The following is a 27,864-nucleotide window of genomic DNA, read 5'->3' on the forward strand; positions in this document are numbered from 1 at the left end:
GAGCTGCACATTATTAACAGTCTATGAAATTTCAGCGCACAGGTTCATGGTGCTGGGATGTAAGCTTTTAGGTCGTGGAAACTTAGGTAAGAAGTTTTATTCTTTGCTCATTTAAAATTTATGTAAGGAATCGTTAGATGGAAAATACGAGACTGAACTCAAAAGATGTTTGCTTATTTGTATCTTATCTGAGCTTCTTTACCTGTTCCCATTTGCTTTTAGAGTAAAGATGGAAAGCTTGGTGTTCCAGGGAATCTTCTGGGATCACTGGGACTCAATAGCTTTTCTGTCTTCGGACAGAAGTCATTTTGCTGGGAAAGAGGGACAGAGTCATGGGAGGAGTCTGTGTTTCCTAGTTGCAGGGTTACTTTTAGCTTAGCTCCTTTCTGTAGGGACTGTGCCTGCCCGCAGAACTCTTCCTGAGTGAGTAGAAATGCGTAACCTGGTCAGGACGAGAGAGAGATTCATGGTCCAAAAGCCGTCTGAAAGATACAGTGTTTGTAGTGGCTGACTTCTCATGCCTGCGGTGGTGAGTGGTAGGGTAAGTTAAACAAAAGGAAGCTTACTGGAGTACTTTTGGTTTCTGTTTCTTCTCTTGACCTGGGATCTTCTAGTTGTATGTTAATTAAGTGACATATCCTCAGGTTTTTAAAATGTGTGAAGACACTTTCAAGTGTATTTTCTCCCCTCTGGGTCCAGAACCTCAGCATTGTTCCTAAATAGGTCGTCTCCATCTCTCTAACAGAAGAGATCACTTCTTCTGAAAATGTGGCTCAGTTGGCAGCTTCCTGACCCTGTGTCTTGGGTGTGTGCATGTATACCCCTCACCTTGCCAGTGGTCTCTGCCCTGGGCACTTCTAGGCAACTCAACCAAAGAGGTCACTTTTCTTGATACTAGCGCAATCTGGGGCCAGGAACATGTGACAAAACTGGGATTTGCTGGCAATTTACTTCCAAACTGCCTTTCCTGATTAGAATGTTTTTAAAATTTTCTTTTTATAACAGTTTTATTGAGATACAATCACATGTCATAAAATTTACTCCTTTAAAATACAATTCAGGGCTTCCAAGGTGGCTCAGTGGTAAAGAATCCACCTGCCAATGCAAGAGATGCAAGAGACGTGGGTTCAATCCCTGGGGTGGGAAGATCCCCTGGAGAAGGAAATAGCAATCCAGTATTCTTGCCTGAAAAATTCCGTCAATAGAGGAGCCTAGCAGCAGCAGCGGGCTACAGTCCATGAGGTTGCAAAAAGCTGGGCATGACTGAGTGATAGAGCATGTATGCAAAATGTATAATTCAGCGGTTTTTAGCTTTCACAAAGTTTATGCATCTATCATCACTGTCTAATTTTAAAATACTTTCATTCCCCAAAAAGAAACCCAGTACCTCACCTGCTAGCAGTCACTTCCTGCTTCTCTCCCTCCTCCACCCCTTGACAAGCACTAGTCTCCTTTTTTCTCTATGGATTTGCCTCTTCTGGACATTTCATATAAGTGGAATTATATAACCTCTTGTGTCTGGCCTCTTTGAGCATTTTTTCCCCCTCCAAGGTTCAGTCACATTGTCGCATGTATCAGTACTTCATTTTTTTTAATGGCCAAATAACAATCTGTTGTGTGGGTATACCTACCACATTCAATCTGTTCACCAGTCAATGGACATTCAGATTGTTAGCCACATTTTGGCTATTGTAATGCTGCTGTGAGTATTTAGGTACAAGTATTTGTATAGACATGTTTTCATTTCTCTTGGGTGTATACCTTGGACCGGAATTGCTGGTCATCTAGTAATAATATGCTTAACTTTTTGAGGTACTACCCCACTGTTTTCCACGGCAGCTATACTGTTCACACTTACCAGCGATGTGTGAGGGTTCTGACTTTTCCATGTCCTCACCAACACTTGTTGTTGTCTGTTTTATTTCTAATTGTCATAGTGGATGTGATATGGTTTTGATTTGCATTTCTCTGATGACTAATGATGTTGAACACCTTTTTCTTTGCTCACTGGCCATTTGTATACCTTCTTTGGATAAATATCTATTTATATCTTTTGTCCATTGAAAAAATTTTTTTATTATTGAGGTATATGAGTTGGTTTTTTTTTTTTAATATATTCTGAAATGTAAGTCTCTTATCAGATACATAATTTGCAAACACTTTCTCGCTTTTTGTGGGTTGTCTTTTCACTTTCATGATGGTGTCCTTTGATAACTCTTCAGAGACTGAGGCACGGTCATGTACTAGAGTTTGCCCACAGATAACTTGGCTGCATATTCCTTCTTTGTCTCCAGCGGTGTCTACTATACTGCAGCCTTCTATGCCGAGTCATACACTGGGTCTTCTCCCAGAAGAGTTCTGATTCTTATCTTACACTTACTATCCTTTTGTCTCTGTTGCTTCTATCTTTACTATTCTCACAAGCTGACACTTCACTCTTTCACCCACCCTGGGGTTGTCTGCCCATTTACTCATTGTTTCTTTCTTCCCCAGCTGGCCTGGACCTCTTGATGGGTCATCTCGAGCCAGGTGTACCAGCATCACCCTTCTGTTGTTCCTTCTTCCATCTCAACCACCCAGCAGACTTCTCCACCCTGGATAATACTATCTAGAGAATATCTTGAGAACCACACAGCTGATGGATGCCACTGCAAATTTATGATCTAAGTTAAAGAAGGATCTAAATAAATGAGGGAATGTATGTGTTTATGGTTCAAAAGACTGTTGTTATATAGATTTACTACATCCTCATCAAAATCCAGCCTGGAGAAGGGAACAGCTACCCACTCCAGTATTCTGACCTGGAGAATTCTGTGGACTGTATAGTCCATGGGGTTGCAAAAAGTCAGACACGACTGAATGATTTTCACTTCACTTTCACTTTTACATCAAAATCCAATCAAGCTTTGTTTTAAAGTGGAAATTGAAAAGCAGGTTTTAAAATTTATGTGGAACTGCAAAGGACCTAGAAAAGTAACAAAGATGTTGAAAAGGAAGAACAAATTTAAAGGACTTAGCATTACCTAATTTCAGTATGACTTTAAAGCTATAATAATCAACTCAGTGTAGTACTGACATAAAGGTGTCAAATAGATCAATGGAACAGAGCAAGTTCAGAAATAAACCTGTATATACGTGGTTAGTTACCTTCACCAGAAGTCCATAAGTAACTAAATGCAGAAGGGGTTAGTCTTTATAATAGCTGGATATTCATTTGCAAAAATTAAAAATGTAAAAATTATTCTAGAAGAAGATATAAGAGAAGATCTTTATGACCTTCCATTTGCACATTCCTTACTCATAAGGAATGAAGTCCTCTGTTCACACAAATGGTTCAGTCTGAGTCTCCGGGCAGCTTTATCTATTGTCGTCTCAAAGACACTAGGCAGCAGTTCAGCTGGCGAATGGGGGAATGAATTGTGGCACAGTCACAATGAGATGCTGAGAGCAGAGAAAGGGACCAACTAATCTCTTACAGTATGTATGAATCTTAAAGCATTATCTTAAGTGAAGAGTCGAAAACAAAGTAAATAGATTGGTTTTATGTAAAATCCTAGAAAAGGCAAAAGTATAGTGATAGATAGCAGGTTAGTGGCTGCCTAGGGCTATGATGGGAAGGGGAACAGGAAACTGAGGTGATGGAAAAATTGTATTTCATAATTGTGGTAGTGGCTTCACTAATTGGAGAAGGAAATGGCAACCCAAGCTATCAATATCAACAGTTAATCTTTTTATTCTCCTTAATATTTATCTTAAACATTCATCATGTCTTCGGACCTCTCCTCACTTTCACAGTGCTTTCTCTTACAGAGAGGTCCTTTATCTAAGGATGATGAGAGTCCTCAGCTTCTCGTTCCCCTGTTTGCCTTCTTATTCATCCAGACTCACTTTACTTCCCTTTTCCAGCCTGAGACTAGACTGTCCTGACATTCTTGGGCCCATGTCACTGAATGCATCCAGGGAGCCCTTCCTTGCCTCATCCGGTCAACTCCTTGCTCCTATGTAGACACTCCCTCTTTTGGTCCTTGATCCTTAGTTTGTAAATGTGGTCTAGTCTCCCGTGTTCTCCTAACTCTCTTTTTTCATCCTCGAATCTTCTAAGGGCAGTCTTCCATAGTGTCCCCAATAGCTTAACCCACCCTCACTGCCCGCTGTGCCCCTCCCCACCTATTTCTAGCAGACACAGGTAGGTTTTTGTCCAAGGCTGTGGATTTGACAAATGATTTGTCAAATGATTTTCAACCTCTTTGGAGCATTTGACAGTGTCAGTCATCCTATTCTCTTCACCTGTTCTCTGGGAAATTCCTGCCTTGATTCCCAGACCCCAATTTCATTCTGTATTACTTGTTTCTGCATCCTTTCCTTGACTCTCCTGTAAGCTGGCTTCCCTTGAGTGCATGTGTATTCCCTAGGGTCCATCTGTACCTCGCTGTAATCCTCACACTTTCTTTCTGGCATGTCTCATTTGCCTTTAAGGTTATAAGTACCATCTCTGTGTTGATGATTCTCCAGTGTACTTCTTCCAGTGAGACCTCTTACTTGAACTGCACGGTGTATCCTACTGTCCACTAAGTCATCTCCACTTGGGCACTCCACCTGTGCACCAAATTTCATGTTTCTAAAAATGTCATCACCCTGCCTGAATGGTTTTGTCTTCCTGTGTTATGTTTCTCAGCTAGTGATACCACTGTCCCTGTAGTCATCAGGTTAGAAATTGGGAATTATATTTGATTCTTCCCCTCTCCGGGTCTAACTCCTCTAACCTTTCCCAGCTTGCTCATCCTGTCCTTCTCTACCCCCTGTATTATTGCTGCTTGAGTTTGAGCAGGAGCCGCTAATGTTTCCTCCTCTGTTCCTTCGCCTTCATGCCCATCCTCCATGTGTCTGACACCAGGCCTGATCTCATACCTCCCCTGTTGACAGTCTTTCCGTAGCTCCTTTCATCGACAACAGGAGTTTGGATTTCATGGATCTCTTGGCAGGGGGAAAAAGTTGGGAGGGCTACTGTTGTCTTGCCAACTTCTAATTTTTCTAAATAAGAATGTTAGAAGAACAAGGAGCTCACTATTGACCATTATTTTACAGAAAAGGACATTTAATGCTAAAAGAGGCATAATTTAGAGGACGACTAGGCCAGAGTGTGGTGGTCAGGTGTGCAGTCTGCAGGTCGGGTAGTGGCCCAGCTGCTCACCTTGTTGGCTCCCATGGGTGCCTTAATGAGCTTCTGTCAAATGGGAAGTACATTTAAGAGTGTACCTCACAGCACTGATTTGTGGATTAAATGAAGCAATGCCTGCCGAGAGCAGTGTGTGGCATACAGTCCAGAGGAACTCAGTCACAGGACCTTGAAGCCCCAGCTGGATGCAGACACTTCTGCAGGAGGGAGCCCGAGCCTGCCCGCCTTTCCATCAGAGCCTCCAGGGACCCTTGCTCACAAAATTTGATGAAACTTTTCTTTGTTTACAGTTAACACTTTAAACTCAAATCTGTTGAAGTCTTCGGTATGTCTGCATAACAGTTTCCACGTGCAGAGCTCTCATTTAGCATTGTGTGTGATTAATTGCATTTTAGCATCCTTTTCAAGCTTGATGGCGCTAGTGGTAAAGAACCTGCTTGCCGACGCAGAACACGAAAGAGATGGGGGTTCGATGCTTTGGTCAGGAAGATCCTGTAGAGGAGGACATGTCATCCACTCTAGTGTTCTTGCCTGGAGAAGCCCATGGACAGAGAAGCCTGGTCAGCTATGGTCCATAGGATCACAAAGAGTCGGACATGACTGAAGTGACCTAGCATGCACACATGTATAAGATATTGATTAATGTCATAACTTTTTAAGAATCTCAAGACATAGCCACTGGTAGTTACTTAATGATTATAGTGTTTAAATGTTTTCCTTACTCTTGACTCTTCTAGAAACTACTAGGCTTCAGGGTGTGTTCAGTGATGCAATGGTTAGAGGGCTTATTACAACAAATTGCCTTAGCCCCCTCACATTACTCTTTTCGTTGGTCTCGGGGCACCAAGGCTGCACTCAGTTGAATCTCAGGGCTACACTTTGAGAATCACAGATGATGCAGAAACCTTTCTACCTCCTCAGCTGGGCCATGATTTTCCTCCGGGCTCTCCTCTGAGGTCTCTTGGAGTTTGGTCAGCATTTTTTTCTCCAATAAGAATGTGAGCTTCTTGAAGTCGAGTACTGGGGAGCTGCTCCATGTTCTCGTTTCTAGAACAATGCCTTACTCACAAGTGAATGTTGATCAAATCAGGTTTCTAGTTTTCTTCCTGAAACTTGCCAAAATTTGGCAAAATTGCCAAAATAATTTCCATGTTGCTGTTTTCCAAATGGCAGTGAAGTGGGTGAGGTTTTTCTGTTTCAGCAGTGATGTTAAGCAAGAGTTCCAGAAAAACATCTATTTCTGCTTTATTGACTGTGCCAAAGCCTTTGACTGTGTGGGTCACAATAAACTGTGGAAAAGTCTGAAAGAGATGGGAATACCAGATCACCTGACCTGCCTCTTGAGAAACCTGTATGCAGGTCAGGAAGCAACAGTTAGAATTGGACATGGAACAACAGATTGGTTCCAAATAGGAAAAGGAGTACATCAAGGCTGCATATTGTCACCCTGCTTATTTAACTTATATGCAGAGTACATCCAGAGAAGGCAATGGCAACCCACTCCAGTACTCTTGCCTGGAGAATCCCAGGGACGGCAGAGCCTGGTGGGCTGCCATCTGTGGGGTTGTGCAGGGTCAGACAGGACTGAAGCGACTTAGCAGCAGCAGTAGAGTACATCATGAGAAACGCTGGGCTGGATGAAGCACAAGCTGAAATCAAGATTCCTGGGAGAAATATCAATAACCTCAGATATGCAGATGACACCACCCTTATGGCATAAAGTGAAGAAGAACTAAAGACTGTCTTGATGAAAGTGAAAGAAGAGAGTGAAAAAGTTGGCTTAAAGCTCAACATTCAGAAAACTAAGATCATGGCATCTGGTCCCATCACTTCATGGCAAATAGATGGGGAAACAGTGGCTGACTTTGTTTTTCTAGGTTCCAAAATCACTGCAGATGGTGATTGCAGCCATGAAATTAAAAGACGCTTACTCCTTGGAAGGAAAGTTATGACCAACCTAGATAGCATATTCAAAAGCAGAGACATTACTTTGCCAACGAAGGTCCATCTAGTCAAAGCTATGGTTTTTCCTGTGGTCATGTATGGATGTGAGAGTTGGACTGTGAAGAAAGCTGAGCGCCGAAGAATTGATGCTTTTGAACTGTGGTGTTGGAGAAAACTCTTGAGAGTCCCTTGGACTGCAAGGAGGTCAAACCAGTCCATCCTAAAGGAGATCAGTCTTGGGTGTTCATTGGAAGGACTGATGTTGAAGCTGAAACTCCAGTACTTTGGCCACCTGATGTGAAGAGCTGACTCACTGGAAAAGACCCTGATGCTGGTAAGGTTGAGGGCAGAAGGAGAAGGGGATGACAGAGGATGAGATGGTTGGATGGCATCACTGACTCCTTGGAAATGGGTTTGAGTGGATTCCGGGAGTTGGTGATGGACTAGGAGGCCTGGCGTGCTGCAGTCCATGGGGTCACAAAGAGTCGGACACGACTGAGCAACTGAACTGAACCGTGTTCATACTGAGTTGCATTTAAAAAGCAGTCAAGAGATAGTTTGGGAGCAGTAGCAGCAACAGTCTCAAAGGAAGACGTGGCTGCTCACCCTGAGCTAGATTTGGAGGGCTGGATTGGGAATGAAGCTGGGCGAACGAGGAGGGGGTGAGGTGTGAGCGAAGAGTCTGTTCCAAAGGAAATTATAAAGGATATAGTTGACGGTGGTGTTAAATTAGCCGCTCAGAAGGATTCAGGGGCCCTCTAATGACAGAATCTGTTCACTTCAAGGATTATATAGCCTTCGTGTTGTAGAAGGTAGGGGTAGAGAAGCCAAGGAGATCCATAGGAACAAAAGCGACAGACTGTCCTTTTCGTTTGAGGTGGGAGGGGGCAGTGTGCGCCTGCCCAGTCTGTTGTGCATCCCCTGGGAGAGGCTGCCTGCACCATACCATTAGCTCCCACCTCCTGGAGAAAAGCCATTTTCATATTGTGGACATTTTTATTTCTAATAAACTCTTGTTCCCACTATGTGAATTGTCATTTGTTCTCTGTATAAACTCTCTCTGCAATGGCTGGCTTTTCCAGTACTTTGTGCAGCATAATGAGGTAACCATAGACTTTCAGACTGCCAAGGGGTGTTCTGTGGCCAACTAGCCTCAAACCGTGGTCAGAGACAGAAGGTTGAGGCCCAGAGAAGGGGTCGCCCAGGGGCCTCAAGTCTGGTGGCCGTTGCAGGCTGTCCCCTTCCCTGTAGTCTGTGCTCACTGAGAGTGAAATGTTGATGGTAGGAGGGCTCAGGGTTTCTCTTCTGACTTCTCATTCCTGGGGCCGCCAGCAACTGGCCCTCCTCCCTGCCCTGGCTGTGGGACTGTTAAACACCCCAAAGACAGGGAGTGGACAGAGCTTCCATTTCTCCCAGACTGACTGGAATGTGCTGTTCCAGGGACCTCTTCACCGTGGAGCATGTGTATGTCAAGAGATTTTCATTCTACAGAGGGGGAATTGGGTTTCTAGGAACGTGCTTGTGGTCTGCAGCCATGGACATCTTACTAGTTCCCTGGAGTTCATTATGATGACCTTTATCAAACACTGACCAGAACAAGGAAAGAAACCATTCTCTAGGAGACAGAGCAGCTAACATTTTTCAAACATGAAAAACATTATTTAAAAAAAAAGATTGCTTTTCCAAAACGAAATTGAGTATGCTTTTATGCGTCTGAAAATTTGTGTGATGCCGTAATAGTGTAAGTATTTTTTAGAGGTTCTTCCATTCTGTTTATGTTGAGTTTCTCTGATTTTCTTCATTTGTTTTTTCTTTCATTTTTTCCTCTATTATTTATGTTTGATGTCTTAAAATATCACAAAGTTAATAATCTTACAGAGATCACAACCAAAGTGGGTCTCACTGTGCTAAAAGCAAGGTGTGAGAGGGCCACGTTTCTTCTGGAGGCTCCAGGGAGAGTGTTTCCTGCCTTTTTAGCTAATGTAGGGGCTGTATTCTGTGGCTCATGGCCCTTCCTTCATCATCAAAGCTGTCAATGGCCAGTAGAGTCCTGCACTCCCTCATGTATGAAACCTGCTCCTCTGCCTTCCTTTCTACATTAGAGGATCCTGTGATGACTCTGGGCCCATCTGCATCATCCAGGGGAACAGCCTGGCCTGAGGTTACCAGTCTGCCCACGTCTTCCCTCCTGCTGTGTAATGTACCACATTTATAGGTGTGGTGGGCAGGAGTGCACAGCTCTGAAACTATAACAATGGCCTTTAGAAGTTTTTGCCATCTTATTTATCTTTATGATCTTCGTGACTAAATAGGACATAAAACATCATTTCATGCTATCATTAAATTAAAAAAAATTTCATAAACATAGTTCGTGTGTGATTCATCTTTGTTTCTAAGAATATCTTTCATGTATTTTTTTTTTTAAGTTTTCATGAAAAAGTCCAAAAGAAACCTTTTTTTAAAAAAATTTTCTTACTTACCATTTCCTGGTGTCAAGTGTAATATATTCCTAAACTTTATTCCATGTGTCTTTCACCAGATGTGTCCCTCAGCACTCAGGGATACTGTTTTCCATCCATTCCAAGCTGACCTTGGCTCTTTTAGTGGACTGGGGAGCTTGGGGCTGCATAGCCTCCAGCTGGCTGGTGTTGAAAAATGAGAGGCACCTGTGGCCCAGGGCGTCTGTGTTGTGCTCACGTGAGCAGGTTGCAGAGATCTCTGAAGTGATGGAAGGCTGTCAGATGCTTTTTAACATAGTCAGGTTGAAGCCGCTGAGTTGTATTTCAATTGAAAGGGAGATCCAGGGCTTAACCCTCAGACTTTCAAAGTCTTAGGGACAAGAACTTACAAATTGATGATAAGCAGGCCCTTCTAAGGAAAGCATTACTTATAGTTTCTGGGCCCCGTGTTTGGAATTAGTGAATTGACACGTGTGCTTGTTTTCTTAGGTCCGGGCCCACCAGCTGGTCTTGCCACCGTGCGATGTGGTGATCAAGGCTGTGGCTGACTATGTCCGCAACATCCAGGATACCTCGGACTTGGATGCCATAGCTAAAGATGTTTTCCAGCATTCTCAGGTAGAAATGCAAGCTCTTGGGTAATGCTTTGTGCTCTGGTGTGTGCTGAATTTGGAAGGGTCTTGAGAGGCACACACCAGCCATACCCAGGAGTGCTTCCAGCTGTCAGGCCTTGGTGCCAGCCAGGAGGGCTGGCCCCTCTCCTAGCTTCTCCAGCCTCCCCTCCAGCCTGCACAGAGGTAGACAAATGGTAAGGCCTCTGCTGCTCCTAGATCCTCCATCATAATTCAGTGGGATTTCTACTAAGACAGATGTATCAAATGGGCAAACAAAATATGTGGATCTCTGATTTGTCCATCCCTCCAGGTGATGGTCAGGGATTTCTTCTTCCTTTTTTGGAAAGTAAGGAATTCAAGGGAGGTTGGACTTTAGTAGAAGCGATGAAGTTTGTGTGACTTCCTGTTTGCTCTCTGAAGAGCTAAAATTCTACCTCCACTTTGCTAGAGATGGAAAGTAAAACCTTTGCAGGTAGCATCAGAGACCTTGCCAAGGGAAAGTTGGAGGACTGCATCCCAGAACTCAGGTCTCCTGAGTGCCATGTCAGACTCTGATAAGTACAGTGTTCTAAGAGAATTAACTTGTTTCTTTAATGATAATCTGTTGATTTTCCTTAACGGTTTTAATGTATATTCTAAACTCTCATCTAGCTTTAAAGGCTACAGACTTATACGTGTGTTGAATTATATTAATATACACATGACCAGTGGCATACTAATTTACAAAGGTTTTCGTGCATTTGTTTCAGTCTAGAACAGATGACAAAGTTATTCGATTTAAGAGAGCAATTGGATATTACTCAGCAACTAGCAAGCCTATGGCATTTCACCCACCACATTACTTAGGTAAGTAATTCGGGGCCTCTGTGATGCTAACCATGCAGTAACCGAAGAGATTTAAATATTCAGCCAATAATCTTGTGAGTTTATTGTTTTGAAATAAGATTTCTATCATTATACAAATAAGTACTAGCAGAACTTCTGGGCAGACTCAGTAGTAATTCCTGGAAGTGTTGAAAAGCAAGAGCAAACTTATGAGACTTAAGAGATTGGAAGAAAAAAGGATGCAGCCATAAGGACTAAGGCTGGCAGTAATGGTGATGCTTAAATCTGTGTTTGTGAGGTGTGGTCTTATAGAGTGCGCCAGGGACACAGAAGACCCACCGATCTTTAGGTGCCTTCCGTGCAGTGGATTGATGTCTCCTCCTTGTTGCCTTTTTTGGCAAAAGATCAGATTTCTCTCAGAGAGTTGAAATTGGGGAATTAAAAACAATTGTAAACTGCCTGAAGGCTGCTTGATAGTAAATATCTCATGGGAGGTTGTAAAGCACTAACCCTAAGTACCAACCTCCTTCCTAAGTCAGATTGCATTTTTTAGGGTCCAGATCAGTAAAGCTATTGAGAAATCATCCTGCCACCTGTTGTTTCAGTTGTGCTTGTTTTATGTAATGAGACTGTCAGAGGGATGTAACTGACTTCATATTAACCCTGCGGTTGAAAATGTTCCTAACAGTGTCCTCTGCATGATAGTATTCACTCACCCGTTTAAGCACAGTGTGACTGTGCTGTGTATGTGGTTGGCGGGGGCGGGGGGCACGATACGGATACAGGTAAGTGCTGGCTCCTGATGGCAGTCTCTGTGCGTGGGTAACAACAAGTGCATATGGATTGTGACTATGGACAAGTGAATATGCTGTGTGATCAAGGAGGGTACAGGCATTTCATCTGATGATCCAGTTCCCTGTCATGGGATACCCACCCCCCTGTCCTTAGCCACTTCTTTTCTTCCCAGCAGTTAGAGTAGTGTTTAAAAATGTCAGTCAGCCTATTCCATTCCTCTCATGCTTGTAACAAACTCCCAGCTGCATACCTGCTTCCTCCCCCCACACCAAGCTGCTTCTCTTGCTGGCCTCTGCCCCTCACCCTCAGGCCCTGCCTTCTTCCCTATGTGAAATGCCCTTCACTGGCTCCTGCTGTGGGGTCTTGGCACTGGCTGTGGACCTAGAGCTCTCTCTCTGACTTCCTGTGCCCGGGGCATTCCCATTTCTGTTGTCCAGGCTTCACGGTCACCTTTCTTGGCTCCACAAGGCCATCCTGTCAAATGATCCTCTGCACATCTCCTCAGACACGCCCTCCCAACCCCTAAGAGTGTCAGGGGTCCAGGGATGGACAACCCCAGGGTCTCAACTGCCACCTTCACCCTTTACAAGAGTAGGGAAGTATTTGCCCAAATGACTTAATCCATGAAGAGCTGTTGAATTAGCAGAGTGAAATGATTAGATGCAACTTAAGGTGACTCTTGGAAAGGCAGACAGGGAGTGCTGAGCAGGGGGACTCGATACCACGTGTCTCCTCAGTTAAGGTGAGATATAACAGGGGCAGATGGTGGTGGCTGGGTTTTACTGCTGGCACAGGAATAGATGCTGTTGAGACAGGTGAGTGGCCGGGCTACTGATGCCAGGTTGTGACATCTCTTTTCCATTGCCTCCTGGCTTCGTTTTTCCTGTTTTATTAAAATGGGATACTTATGTTAATATTAAAAGGGTAAGTATAGGTAAAGTGCTTTAAGGAGTGCTTGTTACAAGCAGATACTGTCATTTTTACTCTTGTAGGAAGGATGCCTGGCAAAAGCTCTGAATGTTGAATGATCAGATAGCCTGAAAGAAGTTAACACAAAGACGTACTTGGTACCTCATGTATCTGTAGTGATGTTCTACTCCTCATTTGACAGTTGTACTTTAAACATTCATTATAATATACTTGGGACCAGGCTTCCCAGCTGGCTTATTTTGGTAAAGAATCTGCCTCCAGTGCAAGAGATACAGGAAACTCAGATTTGACCCTGGGTTGGAAATATCCGTTGGAGGAGGAAATGGCAACCCACTCCAGTATTCTTGCCTGGAGAATCCAATGGACAGAGGAGCCTGGTGGGCTACAGTCCATGGGGTTGTGCAGAATTGGATACAACTGAAGTGACAGCATGCACTTGTGGTTGGGATTAGAGCATTTACTCTAATCCCTTCCTGAAGGAAAATAGGTGGGAGAAGGATAGAGACAGGATAGATTGACTTAACATTTGGCATTGACCTGAGCTGATAACAGTTTGGAAGATGTTCTGAAGAGGAAGATGAATTTTAAATTAGGTTTAAATTTGAGCTTCTTAAAAATATTTACTGTTCTATAAAGTGCTTTTGTGTTCTTATTAAATCATCAAAGGACATTATGGGGTAAGTATTTTATAAAAGAAGTTAATACTCTTAGAATTCTCTTTCACTTTCACTCAGTGGTTTATGGAGAACAGTGGTGTGATTGGTAAAGAACTAGGGATATTTAGAGTGATGTTTTCAAGCAGGTTAATGTAGGTGATAACCACCTACAACATCCTTCTATAAAGCATTTCCTATTGCTTCTGACTATTGCAATGATCTTAATCGTACAGCAAGGGACTTAACAAAGCACAGGCACAGATGGTTTGGGACAGTGTAGAGTTCAGTATATGACCATATACTGAAATTGAGAGAGGGTGAGGCAAGATTGGGAAGCAAGGTTTATTTCAAGTAGAACCAGCAGAAACAGATAAATGTAAAAATCACTATTTTTTTTTCCTGATAAGTATAAAGAAGCAAAAGTATCTGAAATAGTGCTCACTGATTTTTGTCTATATGTGCTGCTGCTGTTGTTGTTTAGTCACCGACTCTTTGCATACAAGGCCTCCCTGTTCTTCACCATCTCCTGAAGTTTACCTAAGTTCATGTCCATTGCATCGATGATGCCATCCAGCTGTCTCATCTTCTGATGCCTTCTCTTCCTTCTGCCCTCAATCTTTCCCAGCATCAGGAACTTTTCCAGTGAGTCGGCTGTTTGTATCAGGTGACCAGAATCCTGGAGCTTCAGCTTCAGCATCAGTCCTTCCAATGAGTTTTCAGGGTTGATTTCCTTTAAGATTAACTGGTTTGATCTCTTTGCTGTCCAGGGGACTCTCAGGAGTCTTCTCCAGCACCACAGTTTGAAGGCATCAATTCTCTGGTGCTCTGCCTTCTTTATGGTCCAGCTCTCACAATCGTACATGACCGCTGGAAAAACCATAACCTTGACTATGTATGAACTATGTCGGCAAAGTGATGTCCTTACTTTCAACACACTGTCTAAGGTTTGTCATAGCTTTCCTGCCAAGAAGCAGTCTTCTGGTTTCATGGCTGCAGTCACCATCTGCAGTGATTTTACAGTCCACAAAAAGGAAATCTGTCACTACTTTCACCTTTTACCCTTCTGTTTGCCATGAAGTAATGGGGCCAGGATCTTAGTTTTTGAAATATTTAGTTTTAAGCCGGCTTTTTCACTCTTCTCCTTCTTCCTCACAAGAGAGTCTTTAGTTCCAATTCGCTTTCTGTTGTTGGAGTGGTATCATCCACATATCTAAGGTTATTGGTGCTTCTCCTGCCTATCTAGATTCCAGCTTCTAACTCATACAGCCCGGCATTTCTCATGATGTGCTCAGGTTAAATAAATAGAGTGACAGCAGACAGCCCTGTTGTACTCCTTTCTCAATCATGAACCAATCAGTTTGTTCCATACAGAATTTTAACTTGCTTCTTGACCCACATACAGATTTCTCACGAGACAGGTAAGATGGTCTGGTATTCCCATCTCTTTAAGAGTTTTCCACAGTTTGTTATGAGCTACACAGTCAAAGGCTTTAGGTAGATGCTTTTCTGGTATTCCCTTGCTTTTTTCTGTGATACAGCAGATGTTGATAATTTGATCTCTGGTTCCTCTGCCTTTTCTAAACCCAGCTTGGACTTCTGAAAGTTCATTGTTCGTGTAATGCTAAAGCCTAGGATGCAAGATTTTAAGCATGACCTCACTAGCATGGGACTTCCCTGGTGGCTAGCTGGTAAAGAATCCACCTGCAATGTGGGAGACATGGGTTCAGTCCCTGGGTTGGAAAGATCCCCTGGAGAAGGGAAAGGCTACCCACTCCAGAACTTCATCAACTGTTCATGGGGTTGCAAAGAATCAAACAGGACTGAGTGACTTGCTCTTTCACTTTACTAGCATGGGAGATGAGTGCGATTGTCTGATGGTTTGAACATTAGTACTATGCTTCTTGGGAATTGGGATGAAGATTGACCTTTTCCAGTTCTGTGGTCACTGCTGGTCTTCCAGATTTGCTGACATATTGAGTGCAACACGTTGATAGCATCATCCTTTAGGGTGTTGAATAGCTCTACTGGAATTCCATCACATCCATCAGCTTTATTGACAGCAGTGCTTCCCAAGACCCCCTTAACTTCACACTCCAGAATGTCTGGCTGTGGGTGACAGACCACACCATCAGAGTTATCCAGTTCATTAAGATCTTTTTTTGTACAGTTCTTCCATGTAATCCTTTCATCTCTTGATCTCTTCAGCGTCTACTAGGTCTCTACCATTTCTGTCCTTTATTGTGCCCATCTTTGGGCGAAATATTCCTTTGGTATTTCCAGTTTTCCTGAAGAGATTTCTCATCTTTTCCCTTCTGTTATTTTCCTCTATTTTTATGCACTGTTCATTGAAGAAGGCTTCTTGTCTCTCCTTACTATTCTTTGAAACTCTGCGTTTAGTTGGATGTAACTTTCCCTTTCTCCCTTCTGTCTTCAGCTATTTGTAAAGCCTCGTCAGAAGGCAAAAACCATTTTGCCTTCCTGCTTTTCTTTTTCTTTGCAGGGACCCACTAAATGGAGAGTGATGACTGAAATGGAAATCAGAAGCCTAGAAGAGTTAGGGAAATGCTTTCTTGAGTTAGGGAAATATTTTCTTGGCATCCCACATGAGCACCTAAGACATATCTTCCACAAAAAATATTCCTAAAAGCAGTAGGTTGATCGTAAGTGGTCTTTTCAAATCATAGTTTGTTACGTTATTCTACAAGAAAACACATTCAGAATTTTGAACAACCAATAGCGGAACATAACTTTCTTGTTCATTAGAACCTGTCTCTATTTAATCATTTTAGAAACTAGAATATGTGTAGAGTTTTGGGAAAAAATGTTACAGAATCACTGTAGAAGCTCAGGAGTATGACTACTGAGAATAAAAATGGGGAGAGTTGATTCTACCCTGAGTTCTTAATCTGGCTAGAATTTTAGGTTCTAGCACAGAATAGTTTTCAGAATCTTAATTGGCTTCAGGATTCTGTATTTTCAAAAGAAAAACCTTCCTGGCCAGATCCATGTGGACTGGCATTGGGAGGTGACTGCTGTGTCTTCCATGCTTTTCCTTCTGAGTCTAGTTAGTTTTCTGCAGGATTGAGGAAAAAAACCTCAGACCTCCATACCGTTATTGGATGGTGTGGAATTTATAGAAGGAAGTGCACATGCTCCCTGTCCCATTGCTGGGAGGCCTCATCTGCATAGTGTACAGTCCCTTTCTTTTTCCAGTCCATACTGTATTTATACTGTGGACTCCCAGAAATTATATAGTATAGATTATGGATATATACAATAATGGATATATATAATACCCATCTGTATTTATTATATATATTTATGAATTATATCTACCAGGTAGATTTTTAAAGTAAGTTACAGGTGAGATTAATATTAATTTTAAATCATTTACTGTATCAGAAACACTGTGTTGGGAATTGGGGATCTAGAGATGAGTATACTTTTTCTCTTTCCATCATTGTATTTAATGCCCACCATCGCCAGAGAACCCTCAGTCTACATGTAAGCACAAATAACATATGTCAAAATTGAGTTGTCAGTAGTATTTGGCTCCCTGATTGAACAAGTAGTTCTTAAACCTTAGCTGTGCTCCAGAATCATTGGCAGAATTTAAGAATAACAAATAACACAGAGATATTAGAAGCCACCTCAGGTCCGTGCATATGGATTCTGTAGGCATCAGCCAATCCTTGTCTATTTGTTAAAAGCCATGCAATTGACACAGAGGCCCGCTGTGTCAGCAAAAGCGTGCAGTGTGTCCTCATGGCCTTCCTAGTGAAAAACAGATGAGCTGCCACTGCACACTACTAGAGTAGCCACAGTCCACACACTGTCACCACCAAATGCTGGTGAGGACGTGGGACACACAAATCCTCACTCCTTGCTGGTAGGAATACAATACGAAGGTACAGCCACTCTGAAGACATGGTTGCAGTTTCTTACAAACCTGAACATACTCTTACCATAAGATCCAGTAATCCTGCTGCGTGGATTTTACCCAAAGGAGTTGAATACTGATGTTCACACAGAAACCTGCACGTGAATGTTTATAGCAGCTTTATTCATAGTTGCCAAGACATGGAAGTAATTAGGATATCCTTAACTAGGTGAATGGATAAGTAAATTGCCACATCCAGACAATGGACTGTTACCTAGTGCTGAAAAGAGATTGGCTACTTAGCCACGAAAAGACATGGAAAAACCTTAAATATACATTGAAAGAAGCTAATCTGAAAGGCTATATACTGTTTGATTCCACCTGTGACATTCTGGGAAAGACAAAGCTATGGACACAGTAAGATAGTCAGGGGTTCCAGGGTTGGAGGGTGAGAGAGGAGTGAATAGGCAAAGCGTGGAGCTTTTAGAGCAGTGAAAATGTAATGCTGGGTTTATGTCATTGTACATTTGTCCAGACTTACAGAATGCACACCACAAACAGGAAATCCTAATGTAAACTATAGAATTTAGTTAATAGTAATGTATCCAAGCCAGGCTTCAACAGTACATGAACCGTGAACTTCCAGATGTTCAAGCTGGATTTAGAAAAGGCAGAGGAACCAAAGATCAAATTGCCAACATCCGTTGGATCATCGAAAAAGCTCAAGAGTTCCAGAAAAACATCTATTTCTGCTTTATTGACTATGCCAAAGCCTTTGACTGTGTGGATCACAACAAACTGGAAAATTCTTCAAGAATTAGGAAGACCATACCACCTGACCTGCCTCTTAAGAAGTCTGTATGCAGGGCAGGAAGCAACAGTTAGAACTGGACATGGAACAACAGACTGGTTCCAAATAGGAAAAGGAGTATGTCAAGGCTATATATTGTCACCCTGTTTATTTAACTTCTATGCAGAGTACATCATGAGAAACGCTGGGCTGAATGAAGCACAAGCTGGAATCAGGATGGCCAGGAGAAATATCAATAACCTCAGATATGCAGATGACACCACCCTTATGGCAGAAAAGCAAAGAAGAACTAAAGAGCCTCTTGGTGAAAGTGAAAGAGGAGAATGAAAAAGTTGGCTTAAAGCTCAACATTCAGAAAACGAAGATCATTGCATCTGGTCCCATCACTTCATGGCAGATAGATGGGGAAACAGTGGCAGGCTTTATTTTCTTGGGCTCTGAAATCACTGCAGATGGTGACTGAAGCCATGAAATTAAAAGACGCTTACTCTTTGGAAGAAAAGTTATGACCAACCTAGACAGCATATTAAAAAGCAAAACCAATACAATATTGTAAAGTAATTAGCCTCCAATTAAAATAAATTATATTAAAAAAAAGGCACATTAAGGAGAATTTAAGTTCAACAGTTAAAAAATAAATAAGTAAATAAAAAGCAGAGACATTACTTTGCCAACAAAGGTCTGTCTAATCAAGGCTATGGTTTTCCCAGTAGTCATGTATGGATGTGAGAGTTGGACTATAAAGAAAGCTGAGCGCCCAAGAGTTGATGCTTTTGAACTGTTGGTGTTGGAGAAGACAAGAGTCTCAAGAAGACAAGTCTCTCAGAGAGTCCCTTGGACAGCAGGGAGATCCAACCAGTCCATCCTAAAGGAAATCAGTCCTGAATATTCATTGGAAGGACTGATGCTGAAGCTGAAACTCCAATACTTTGGCCACCTGATATGAAGAGCTGACTCACCGGAAAAGACCCTGATGCTGGGAAAGATTGAAGGTGAGAGGAGAAGGGGACGACAGAGGATGACATGGTTGGATGGCATCACTGACTCAATGGACATGAGTTTGGGTAAACTCCAGAAGCTGGTGATGGACAGGGAGGCCTGGTGTGCTGCATCAATATTGGATCATGAGTTGTAACAGATGTACCATAGTAATGCAAGGTGTGTACTTTCTGCTTATGTTTTCTATAAAGTATAATTCCTCAAAAAATAGTCTATTAATTTTTTAAAAAAGAGTAGATGAGCTCCTTGATATGTTGACTTCCTACCAGGCACTGTGCTGAGTGTTGAACAAGGTAGTAGACAGGACATATGTCATTGTTGCCCTTTTAGATGGCTGAGAGGAGGAGTCATACAGGAATATAACAAGACAGTCAAGGAATACCAACCTGGTTAAAACAATACTTGATTAAACCAGTGTTTGGTTCTGTTCAATTAAATTAATGTTTAGGTGAGGTTTGCGTGTAAAGTAGGAATTTAGCAAAATTACAATAGAGAGGGAGAATATATACAGAGGAGACAGAATGTGTAAAGGTTCTGAGGTGGAGGCCAGGATGTAGAAGAAACAATGTAGTTGGAACACAGGAAAGCAAGGGGAGGAGCAGTGGTGGTGCTTGTCGGGCAGGAGTGCAGTGGCCATGTAGGACCTTAGACTTGAGACTTACTCTTTGGACCATGAAAACTCATTGAAGGCTTTTTTACCGTAAAAACTTGAAATTATTTTGAAACTATCATACGCACAATATATTTGTACAGTAAATAAAACAGACATCAGTGGAGTGTTACTAGTATCAGAGTCCTATCCTTGTCTCTCCCTGGACACATTCCCCTGTACTCCAGCACTGTGAATTTTGTATTAATGGTCTCTTTGCTTTTCTTTATTGTGTCTGTGCCCTGAGTACTAATTAGAGCCATGGAAATGGGTGGGATTCCTTGGGGAAGTTTTTTGTGGAGGGTACTCTGTAGGGAGGTCTTGAGATAGTGTGCCTCAGGTCAGGGACAGGGGGTGGAGCTGGGGACACAGGGAGAGCAGTGCAACAGCCAGAGGAGCTGTGGCAAGAACAGTTGTCAGAAGAAGGGAGGAGGAGGTACCCGTGGCACTCAGAGCTCCCAGACCCTGTGCAGGTACATGTGGCTGCCTGGTTCTCAGCAAGGTGTGAGGGATCCTAGGAAAAACAGTGTTTTAGCTTTGCACCTTCTTCTATACTGTAAAATATGGAAGAGGGTAGGGTAGGTGGCCAGCACCAGTCCCCCAAATCTACCTGAATTGTTTCCATAAAGGACTTGAAATGGGAGGGAGGTTTGAACATACTTAAACTTTTAGGTGGATGATGAAATCTGAGAGGGGGGCTGTGAAGGGAGATGGAAGTTGGGAGGGGATTGTGGCCCTGGGTCCCTTGGAGCACAGATGTGGGCGTCTGGTGGAGACCAAGGGATCCGTCAGGGCAGCAGTGCATGTGCAAATAATAGAGAATTGTGCAAAGAGAACCATATTGAAATAGGAGCTGTCACCACTAGAGCAAAGAACACATTCTATAGTGTCCCCAAAGAAAGGACCTCTGGCTATAGAAACTTTGTAGGTGCTGGTAGAGAGGCCCCATGGGCATTTTATCTGGACAGCCTTGCCCAGGTCAGGGGCCTGCACCAGCCTGTGTCCTGACATGCCCTCAAGGTTGGCCACATTCTTCCAGACTGGGTCAGAAGATCCTGACTTACAAAATGCTGAATGGCAAACTTCAGTTCCAACCACTGGTAACCCATCTACAGAACATCATAAATGCCTCCTGTCTTAACAGGAATAATTAGACACTGTAGTTGGTGCTCCTGGACCCCAGCTCTTGGGACTGGGGCTCAGAAAGGTGCAAGTTCCAGTGTAAGGGAAAAATAAGAACCATTCAGTGGGCTGTCATTCTGGACCATGACTTTGCCGGAAGGCATCACTTTCTGATGTCTTGAGAAGGTGGCTTCCTGTGGATGCACAGTCTGCACGGTGCTCAGCAAACTGTTCTGTTGTTTGTTGCCGGGCTTTCTAGGTTGTGTTGACAATCTTTTTGAAAATATAGCTCTACCTCCCCGACAACGTGCACTCTCAGCATGGGAGGGAATGGTCAGGAAATGTCCCCCCTGAACATGAAGACAGTCTGTGAAGAAAGATATGGTGCCTGCTGGGCTTCCTTGGCTGATGAGAAGAGTCTCTTAGGTCTTCAGGTCTCAGGGTCACCCGTTCAGGTCCACTGCAGGACACAGTAGCTGTACAGAGTGCATAGTGTGACCTGACCAGAATAGAGGGTGATGGCATTGCTCCTGTGGCTCTGTTGAGCTCCTCAGCTGCCACTGCACGCCAGGTAACATTGCCCTCAGGACCTCATCCACCTGCTGCCATTGCCCATGCACCCAGGCTCACTAGGCAGGGCCTCCTGCTGCAAGCGCTGGCTATAGCCAGGCCACAGGATCCATATAAGGCAATTTGCCTTGTTCCCACCAACAGTGTACCTTTGGGACTTGGTTGTGACTTCACAAAGGTTTGCTTTCGTAGTAGGTTTTTTTTTTCCTGCCTTAGTATTTTTAAAGCTTGTCTAATGTTTCACAGTAGGGATGTGCTGTATGTAATATACTTAACCATGTCATGTGGTCATCATCTAGAATATTAAGGGTTTTTTTTTTTTTTTACTGTTACAGTGATCATTAAAAAAATTCTTTTTATTGTCACCAAGTATTTGACATTATACTGTTGCTATACTTCAATAATAAGCTCCTGAAATTTGGCATTCTTTACAAAGTTATATAATATTCATTCTTTAAAACTTTGTTTACTAAACACACTTTTTCCAGTATTTTTGCTTAAATTTTCTTACCATGGAAAGCTTTAAATGTAACTAAAAAATACAGAGGATAGTATAGTATCATGAGCATTAGGGTACCCACTAATCAGGTGGAACAGATGTCTTCAAAGAAATACATTAGGCTTTTCTAAAAGTTATGTCTGTCCCCCTCTTAAGCTTTTTATATTTCTTTACCTCATATATGGAATAATAAATCATAGTGTTTTGATTGTTAATTAAATGCTCTATTGTATCTGCCATTCTGTATTTGCCCTTCTTTTTTTTGAGATGTGTGCATGCTCATCTTTCTCAATTTGTATCTTGTTAAAGCTAATGCAAATGGCATTGATGTCAAGCCCCCAGGGGTCTGACAGACTAGATGCTGCCAGAGAGACAGCTAACATGCTATCATGTTAAATAGAAAGTCCATTTATTCTTTTTCCTCCTTTCTCGTTAATTCTCATGCAGGTCATGGGAGTCTCTCAGTTCATTCCTGTGACCTTTCATTCAGTTCTTAGTGAGTTTATTTCAGTTGATGTGGTATGAAGTGCTATAGGCTGGCTGATCTTGTGGTTTATTGAGAGGTCATTAAAAAAAAAAAAAACCCTGAAAATCAGTCATTTTGGAAGAACTGAAAATATGTCTCCTTTTAGTTGTTGTCTGGTTTAAAAGACTGCACAGGTGTCTTCCTGAGGTGGACACAGCTTGTCATTAGGTCTGTGGATAGCTTCTCAGTATTCAGTGACAGAAGGGGGCGGCCAGTGCAGTTTATCAGTGACTTCCGAATAAAGGCCTTGAGACTCTTCTTTGAGGTTGTGCTTTTTAGAATTCACAGATGGACAGAAACTGCTTTGTCTTGATTTACCATAAACTGTGTAGGTGGCTAGATGAGATTTTGCTGTTTAGTGCCTATGATTCAAACCTGATTAAGTGAACCCAGGAATTTAATAGATTTGAGTAAAATTTGGGATAAACTTGTCACTGCTCTGTAAGACTGAGGTAACACATGAATTTGAATCATGCTGTATCCTTTGAGGTCCATGCACATACTATTTAAACTTAGGGACAGAAGAAATTTGGATAGCCAGGAATTCTGTATAAGCACCAGGCTATCTCCCGACCATGGAATATTGTTACAGCAGTTAAGCACTCAAAGCAGTGTCGTCACTGATGAACTGCTCTCGTTCTCAGAAAGATCTTTATATTTATGTTGACCTGAAATGTGCTTCCCCAGGTTGTTTTTCATTGCTTATAATTCTTTCAGGTACCTATTTCTTTATTCATGATCTTACTTTTCTTGGCCCCATACTTAATCTTCCACTGTGGGGGCTTCTCTCCTGAACGGTGACCTCTGACTTTAACTGTGTGGTCTTGCCAGCTGATGCTCTAGGCTGGCATCAGCTGCCCCCGCTCTGAGCTCTTGGGAGTTGGTACTGAGTGGAAACTAAGTTCAGTCTTCTAAAAGCCCGGGATGATTTCTGTCTCCCCCTTCCCAAAAAGCCCCATGACTCCCTTGGCTGAGCCCTCAAGCCTGGTCTTCAATCCAGCCAGAACTACCAGGCTTCATAGGCCATACCAGTGTCTTATTGGTTCCCACTGTCCCTTTCCCGAACTTGCCTTCAGAAGTCATTCATTTGGGAGTGGTGTTAGTTGCTCAGTCATGTTTGACTCTTTGTGACCCCATGGACTGTAGCCCATCAGACTCCTCTTGTCCATGGGATTCTCCAGGTAAAACTCCTGGAATTTAATAGATTTGAGTAAAATTTGGGATAAACTTGTCACTGCTCTGTAAGACTCGGGTAACAAGTGAATTTAAATCATTATGTAGCCTTTGAGGTCCATGCACATGTTGTTTAAACTCAGGGACAGAAGAAATTTGTTATCATTTCCTTCTCCAGGGGATCTTCCCAAACCACAGGGATTGAACCCAGGTCTTTTGCATTGCAGGTGGATTTTTACTGTCTGAGCCACCAGGGAAGCCCAAGGATGAAAACAAATTATGTAAAATTCTCCTGCGTATAACTTTGTGCCTTAACTTCTGTAGAATGTTGGTATTGAATAAATGTGTCAAAATGGTTACCATAGTTTGAAAATTTCACATTGTTTTTTACAGGCACTGAAAGCTAGTTGGTGGTAGGGAATATACTGATTTATTTCATCTTTAATTTTTCAAAGTTATGTTTTTTGTGTATCACTTGAAAATCATGTATCAGCACCCATCTCAAATATTTTTAGAATATTACTTTGTTACTGTTGTTTATTTAATGTAACATCGTCACAGTAACATGCCTAGTAATAGATGAATAAATCTTAATCTAGAGAAAAACTGGTTAGCTTCATACAGGCACAGTGAGTAATTCAAGAGAGTGGATACTACACAACGTATCCTATGTATGAGAGTTCTAAGCTAACTCAGAATGATTGAAAGGGCTGCAATGCATGCTTTCTTTCTCTTATTCTCAAGTATTTAATATTTACATTTTTTTTTTTTTTACAATATTGTATTGGTTTTGCCATACATCAACATGAATCCGCCATGGGTATACACGTGTTCCCAATCCTGAAACCCCTTCCCACCTCCCTCCCCATAGCATCCCTCTAGGTCATCCCAGTGCACCAGCCCCAAGCATCCTGTATCCTGCATCAAACCTGGACTGGCGATTCATTTCTTATATGATATTATACATGTTTCAATGCCATTCTCCCAAATCATCCCCCTTCCCTCTCCCACAGAGTCCAAAAGACTGTTCTGTACATCTGTGTCTCTTTTGCTGTCTCGCATTCAGGGTTATCGTTACCATCTTTCTAAATTCCATATATATGCGTTAGTATACTGTATTGATATTTACATATTTTTTAATTAAAATATTTTTCATGTAGTAATTGAACACTTTTTTCTCCTTTCATCTGTCTGCATTCTGCATACTTGAACAAAAGTCTACCTCTTTTAGTAAGTATTTGTGAAAGGAGGAGAATGAGAACTGGTGATGTTAATCTCTGCTCTGTGCACTGGTGTCAATTTTGAGAAAGACACCTTGTCACACAGAAGACAGACAATGATTCTGCTTAGCTGCATGAGGGCATTGAGAACAAGAACTGATTTACAAGAAGGCATGCAATACGCAGAGGCAGGCCCTTGCGTATCAGGCATTTCTGCAGCCATCAGAGAAATGTAGACAAATTAATTCACTTAATAGACTAGGTTATGACAGAAGAGTAACTAGTTCTGTGGGTTCTCCAAAGTTTGTTTTAGGTCAGTGATTGAAATATGACTTTAGAAAATATTCTCTCCTTGGGAATCTTTGCTTTTAAGTTACAATTGTGTATGTTTATATTGGAGGGTTTCTTTCTCTCTTTCATTTTTTTTAGGGAAGGTGTGTGCTTTCAGGAAGTTTGTAGCATATGATGGTCAAAAATAGAGTGAAACATAAGTGTTCATCTTCACTTGTAAAATGCTGCATAATTGAAGGGTCCAGTCTCCCATTCTTATTACTTGGAAGTTAAGTATGGCAGGTCAGCTATAAGGGATTGTAAACTAGACTTTTTACAGTGATTTAACTTATAGTATTAGAGCTTGAGTGAATTTCCTAATACTCTCACCCAAAATCTGGCTAAAATTCATGATCACCAGTTAAGGGACTTTAACAGTTAGAGCATCATGTATCTCATACATGGAGGTTTGTTAACTTGTGGACTTAACTGTTTGATCATGAGTGTCTCCTTGTGTGTGCGAGTGCACGAAAATGTGCATGTATGTGTGGTGAATGTATGTGTTCATGTGTGTGTGTGAGGTGAACATTTGCCTGTATGTGAGCATGTGGACATGTGTGTAGATGGGCCAACAGGCCCATATGCTCATGTACCAATGTCACAATTCCCAGCTGTTTGTCCTGCAGCTGTCTCTGTTCAGCAAAAGGTGGAAGCTGGGCCACCGTTTCTGTCCGTGTGAGCTGGGATCAGAGAATTGTGGCATTTCCAACTTGAGCTCCAGGAACTAGGAGATGGGATCTTCCAACAGATCATGACTTCTGAGGCTCCTGACTCTCTAGGGTAGTAAGAAGTGAGCAATGGCCCAGGTCTCAGTGCTCCCAGTGTTCTTTCCGTGAACGAGAGGGTGCATTTGGGGCATGTTATTATTTGGGGGGGGGGGGCGGGTGGCTATCACATGTACATTACCAGATGGTCAGTACTGAAATCAGATTGATTATATTGTTTGCAGCCAAAGATGGACAAACTCTATACAGTCAAAAACAAGACCTGGAGCTGACTGTGGCTCAGATCATCAGCTCTTTTTTTTGCAAAATTCAGCCTTAGATTGAAGAAAGTAGGGAAAAACCACTAGGCCATTCAGGTATGACCTAAAACAGATCCCTTATGATTATACAGTGTAAATGACAAATAGATTCAAAGGATTAGATCTGATAGACAGTGTGCCTGAAAAACTATGGATGGAGGTTAACATTGTACAGGAGGAGTGACCAAAACCGTCCCAAAGAAAAAGGAAGGCAAAGTGAGAAAGGGAAAGATATACCCAACTGAATGCAGAGTTCCAGAGAATAGCAAGGAGAGATAAGAAAGCCTTCTTCAGTGAACAATACAAAGAAATAGAGGGAAACAATAGAATGGGAAAAGACTAGAGATTTCTACAAGAAAATTAGAGATACCAAGGGAAAATTTCATGCAAAGATAGGCACAATAAAGGGCAGAAACTACAAGGACCTAACCGAAGGAGATGAGATGAAAAAGAGATGGAAAGAATACATAGAACTGTATTTAAAAGGTCCTAATGACCCAGATAGCAGTGATGGTGTGGTCACTACTCTAGAGCCAGACATCCTGGAGTGTGAAGTCAAGTGGGCTTAGGAAGCATTACTACAAACAAAGCTAGTAGAGGTGATGGATTTCCAGTTGACCTATTTCAAATCCTAAAAGATGATGCTGGCAAACTGCTGCACTCAATATGCCAGCAAATTTGGAAAAATCAGCAGTGGCCACAGTACTAGAAAAGGTCAGTTTTTATTCCAATCCCAAAGAATGGCAATGCCAAAGAATGCTCAAACTACTGTACAATTGTGCTCATTTCACATGCTAGCAAGGTAATGCTCAGAATCCTTTAAGCTAGGCTTCAGCAGTATGTGAACCGAGAACTTCCATACGTGTAAGGGGGATTTAGAAAAGGCAGAAGAACCAGGGATCAAATTGCTAACATCCATTGTATCATAGAAAAAGCTAGAGGATTCTAGAAAAACATCTACTTCTGCTTCATTGATTATGCCAAAACCTTTGCCTGTGTGGATCACAACAAAATGTGGAAAACTCTTAGAGAGATGGGAATACCAGACCACCTTACCTGTCTCCTGGGAAACCTGAATGCACGTAAAGAAGCAACAGTTAGAACTTTACCTGGAACAATGGATTGGTTCAAAATTGGGAAAGGAGTACATGGAGGCATTTATTGTCACCCTGCTTATTTGACTTCTGTACAGAGTACATCATGTGAAATGCCAGGCTGGATGAATCACAAGGTGGAATCAGGATCATTGGGAGAAATATCAACAATCTCAGATATGCAGGTGATACCACTTTAATGGCAGAAAGCGAAGAGGAACTCAAGAACCTCTTGATGAAGATGAAAGAAGAGAGGGAAAAAAGCTACCTTAAAACTTAGCATTCAAAAAACTAAGATCATGGCATCTGGTCCCATCACGTCATGGCAAATAGATGGGGAAAAAATGGAAACAGTGACAGATTTTATTTTCTTGGGCTCCAAAATCACTGCGGATGGTGACTGCAGCCGTGAAATTAAAAGACACTTGCTCCTCGGAAGGAAAACTATGACAAACCTAGACAGCTTATTAAAAAGGAGAGACATTACTTTACCAACAAAGATCTGTCTAATCAAAGCTATGGTTTTTCCAGTAGTCATGTATGGATGTGAGAGTTGGACCATGAGGAA

General features: G+C 42.2%; 1 protein-coding gene across 2 annotated transcripts in view; it reads left to right on the plus strand.

The window, feature by feature from the left end:
• Positions 1-27,864, plus strand: part of FAM120A (family with sequence similarity 120 member A) — a 115,397-nt gene that overhangs the window by 33,222 nt on the left and 54,311 nt on the right. For both annotated transcript variants that reach the window (XM_061426235.1, XM_061426233.1), the window contains exons 4-5: positions 10,069-10,197; positions 10,943-11,039. In XM_061426235.1, coding sequence (XP_061282219.1) covers positions 10,069-10,197; positions 10,943-11,039 — 226 coding nt within the window. The remainder of the gene's footprint in view (positions 1-10,068; positions 10,198-10,942; positions 11,040-27,864) is intronic.

Source organism: Bos javanicus, chromosome 8 (genome assembly GCF_032452875.1).
Source record: "Bos javanicus breed banteng chromosome 8, ARS-OSU_banteng_1.0, whole genome shotgun sequence".
NCBI lineage: Eukaryota > Metazoa > Chordata > Mammalia > Artiodactyla > Bovidae > Bos > Bos javanicus.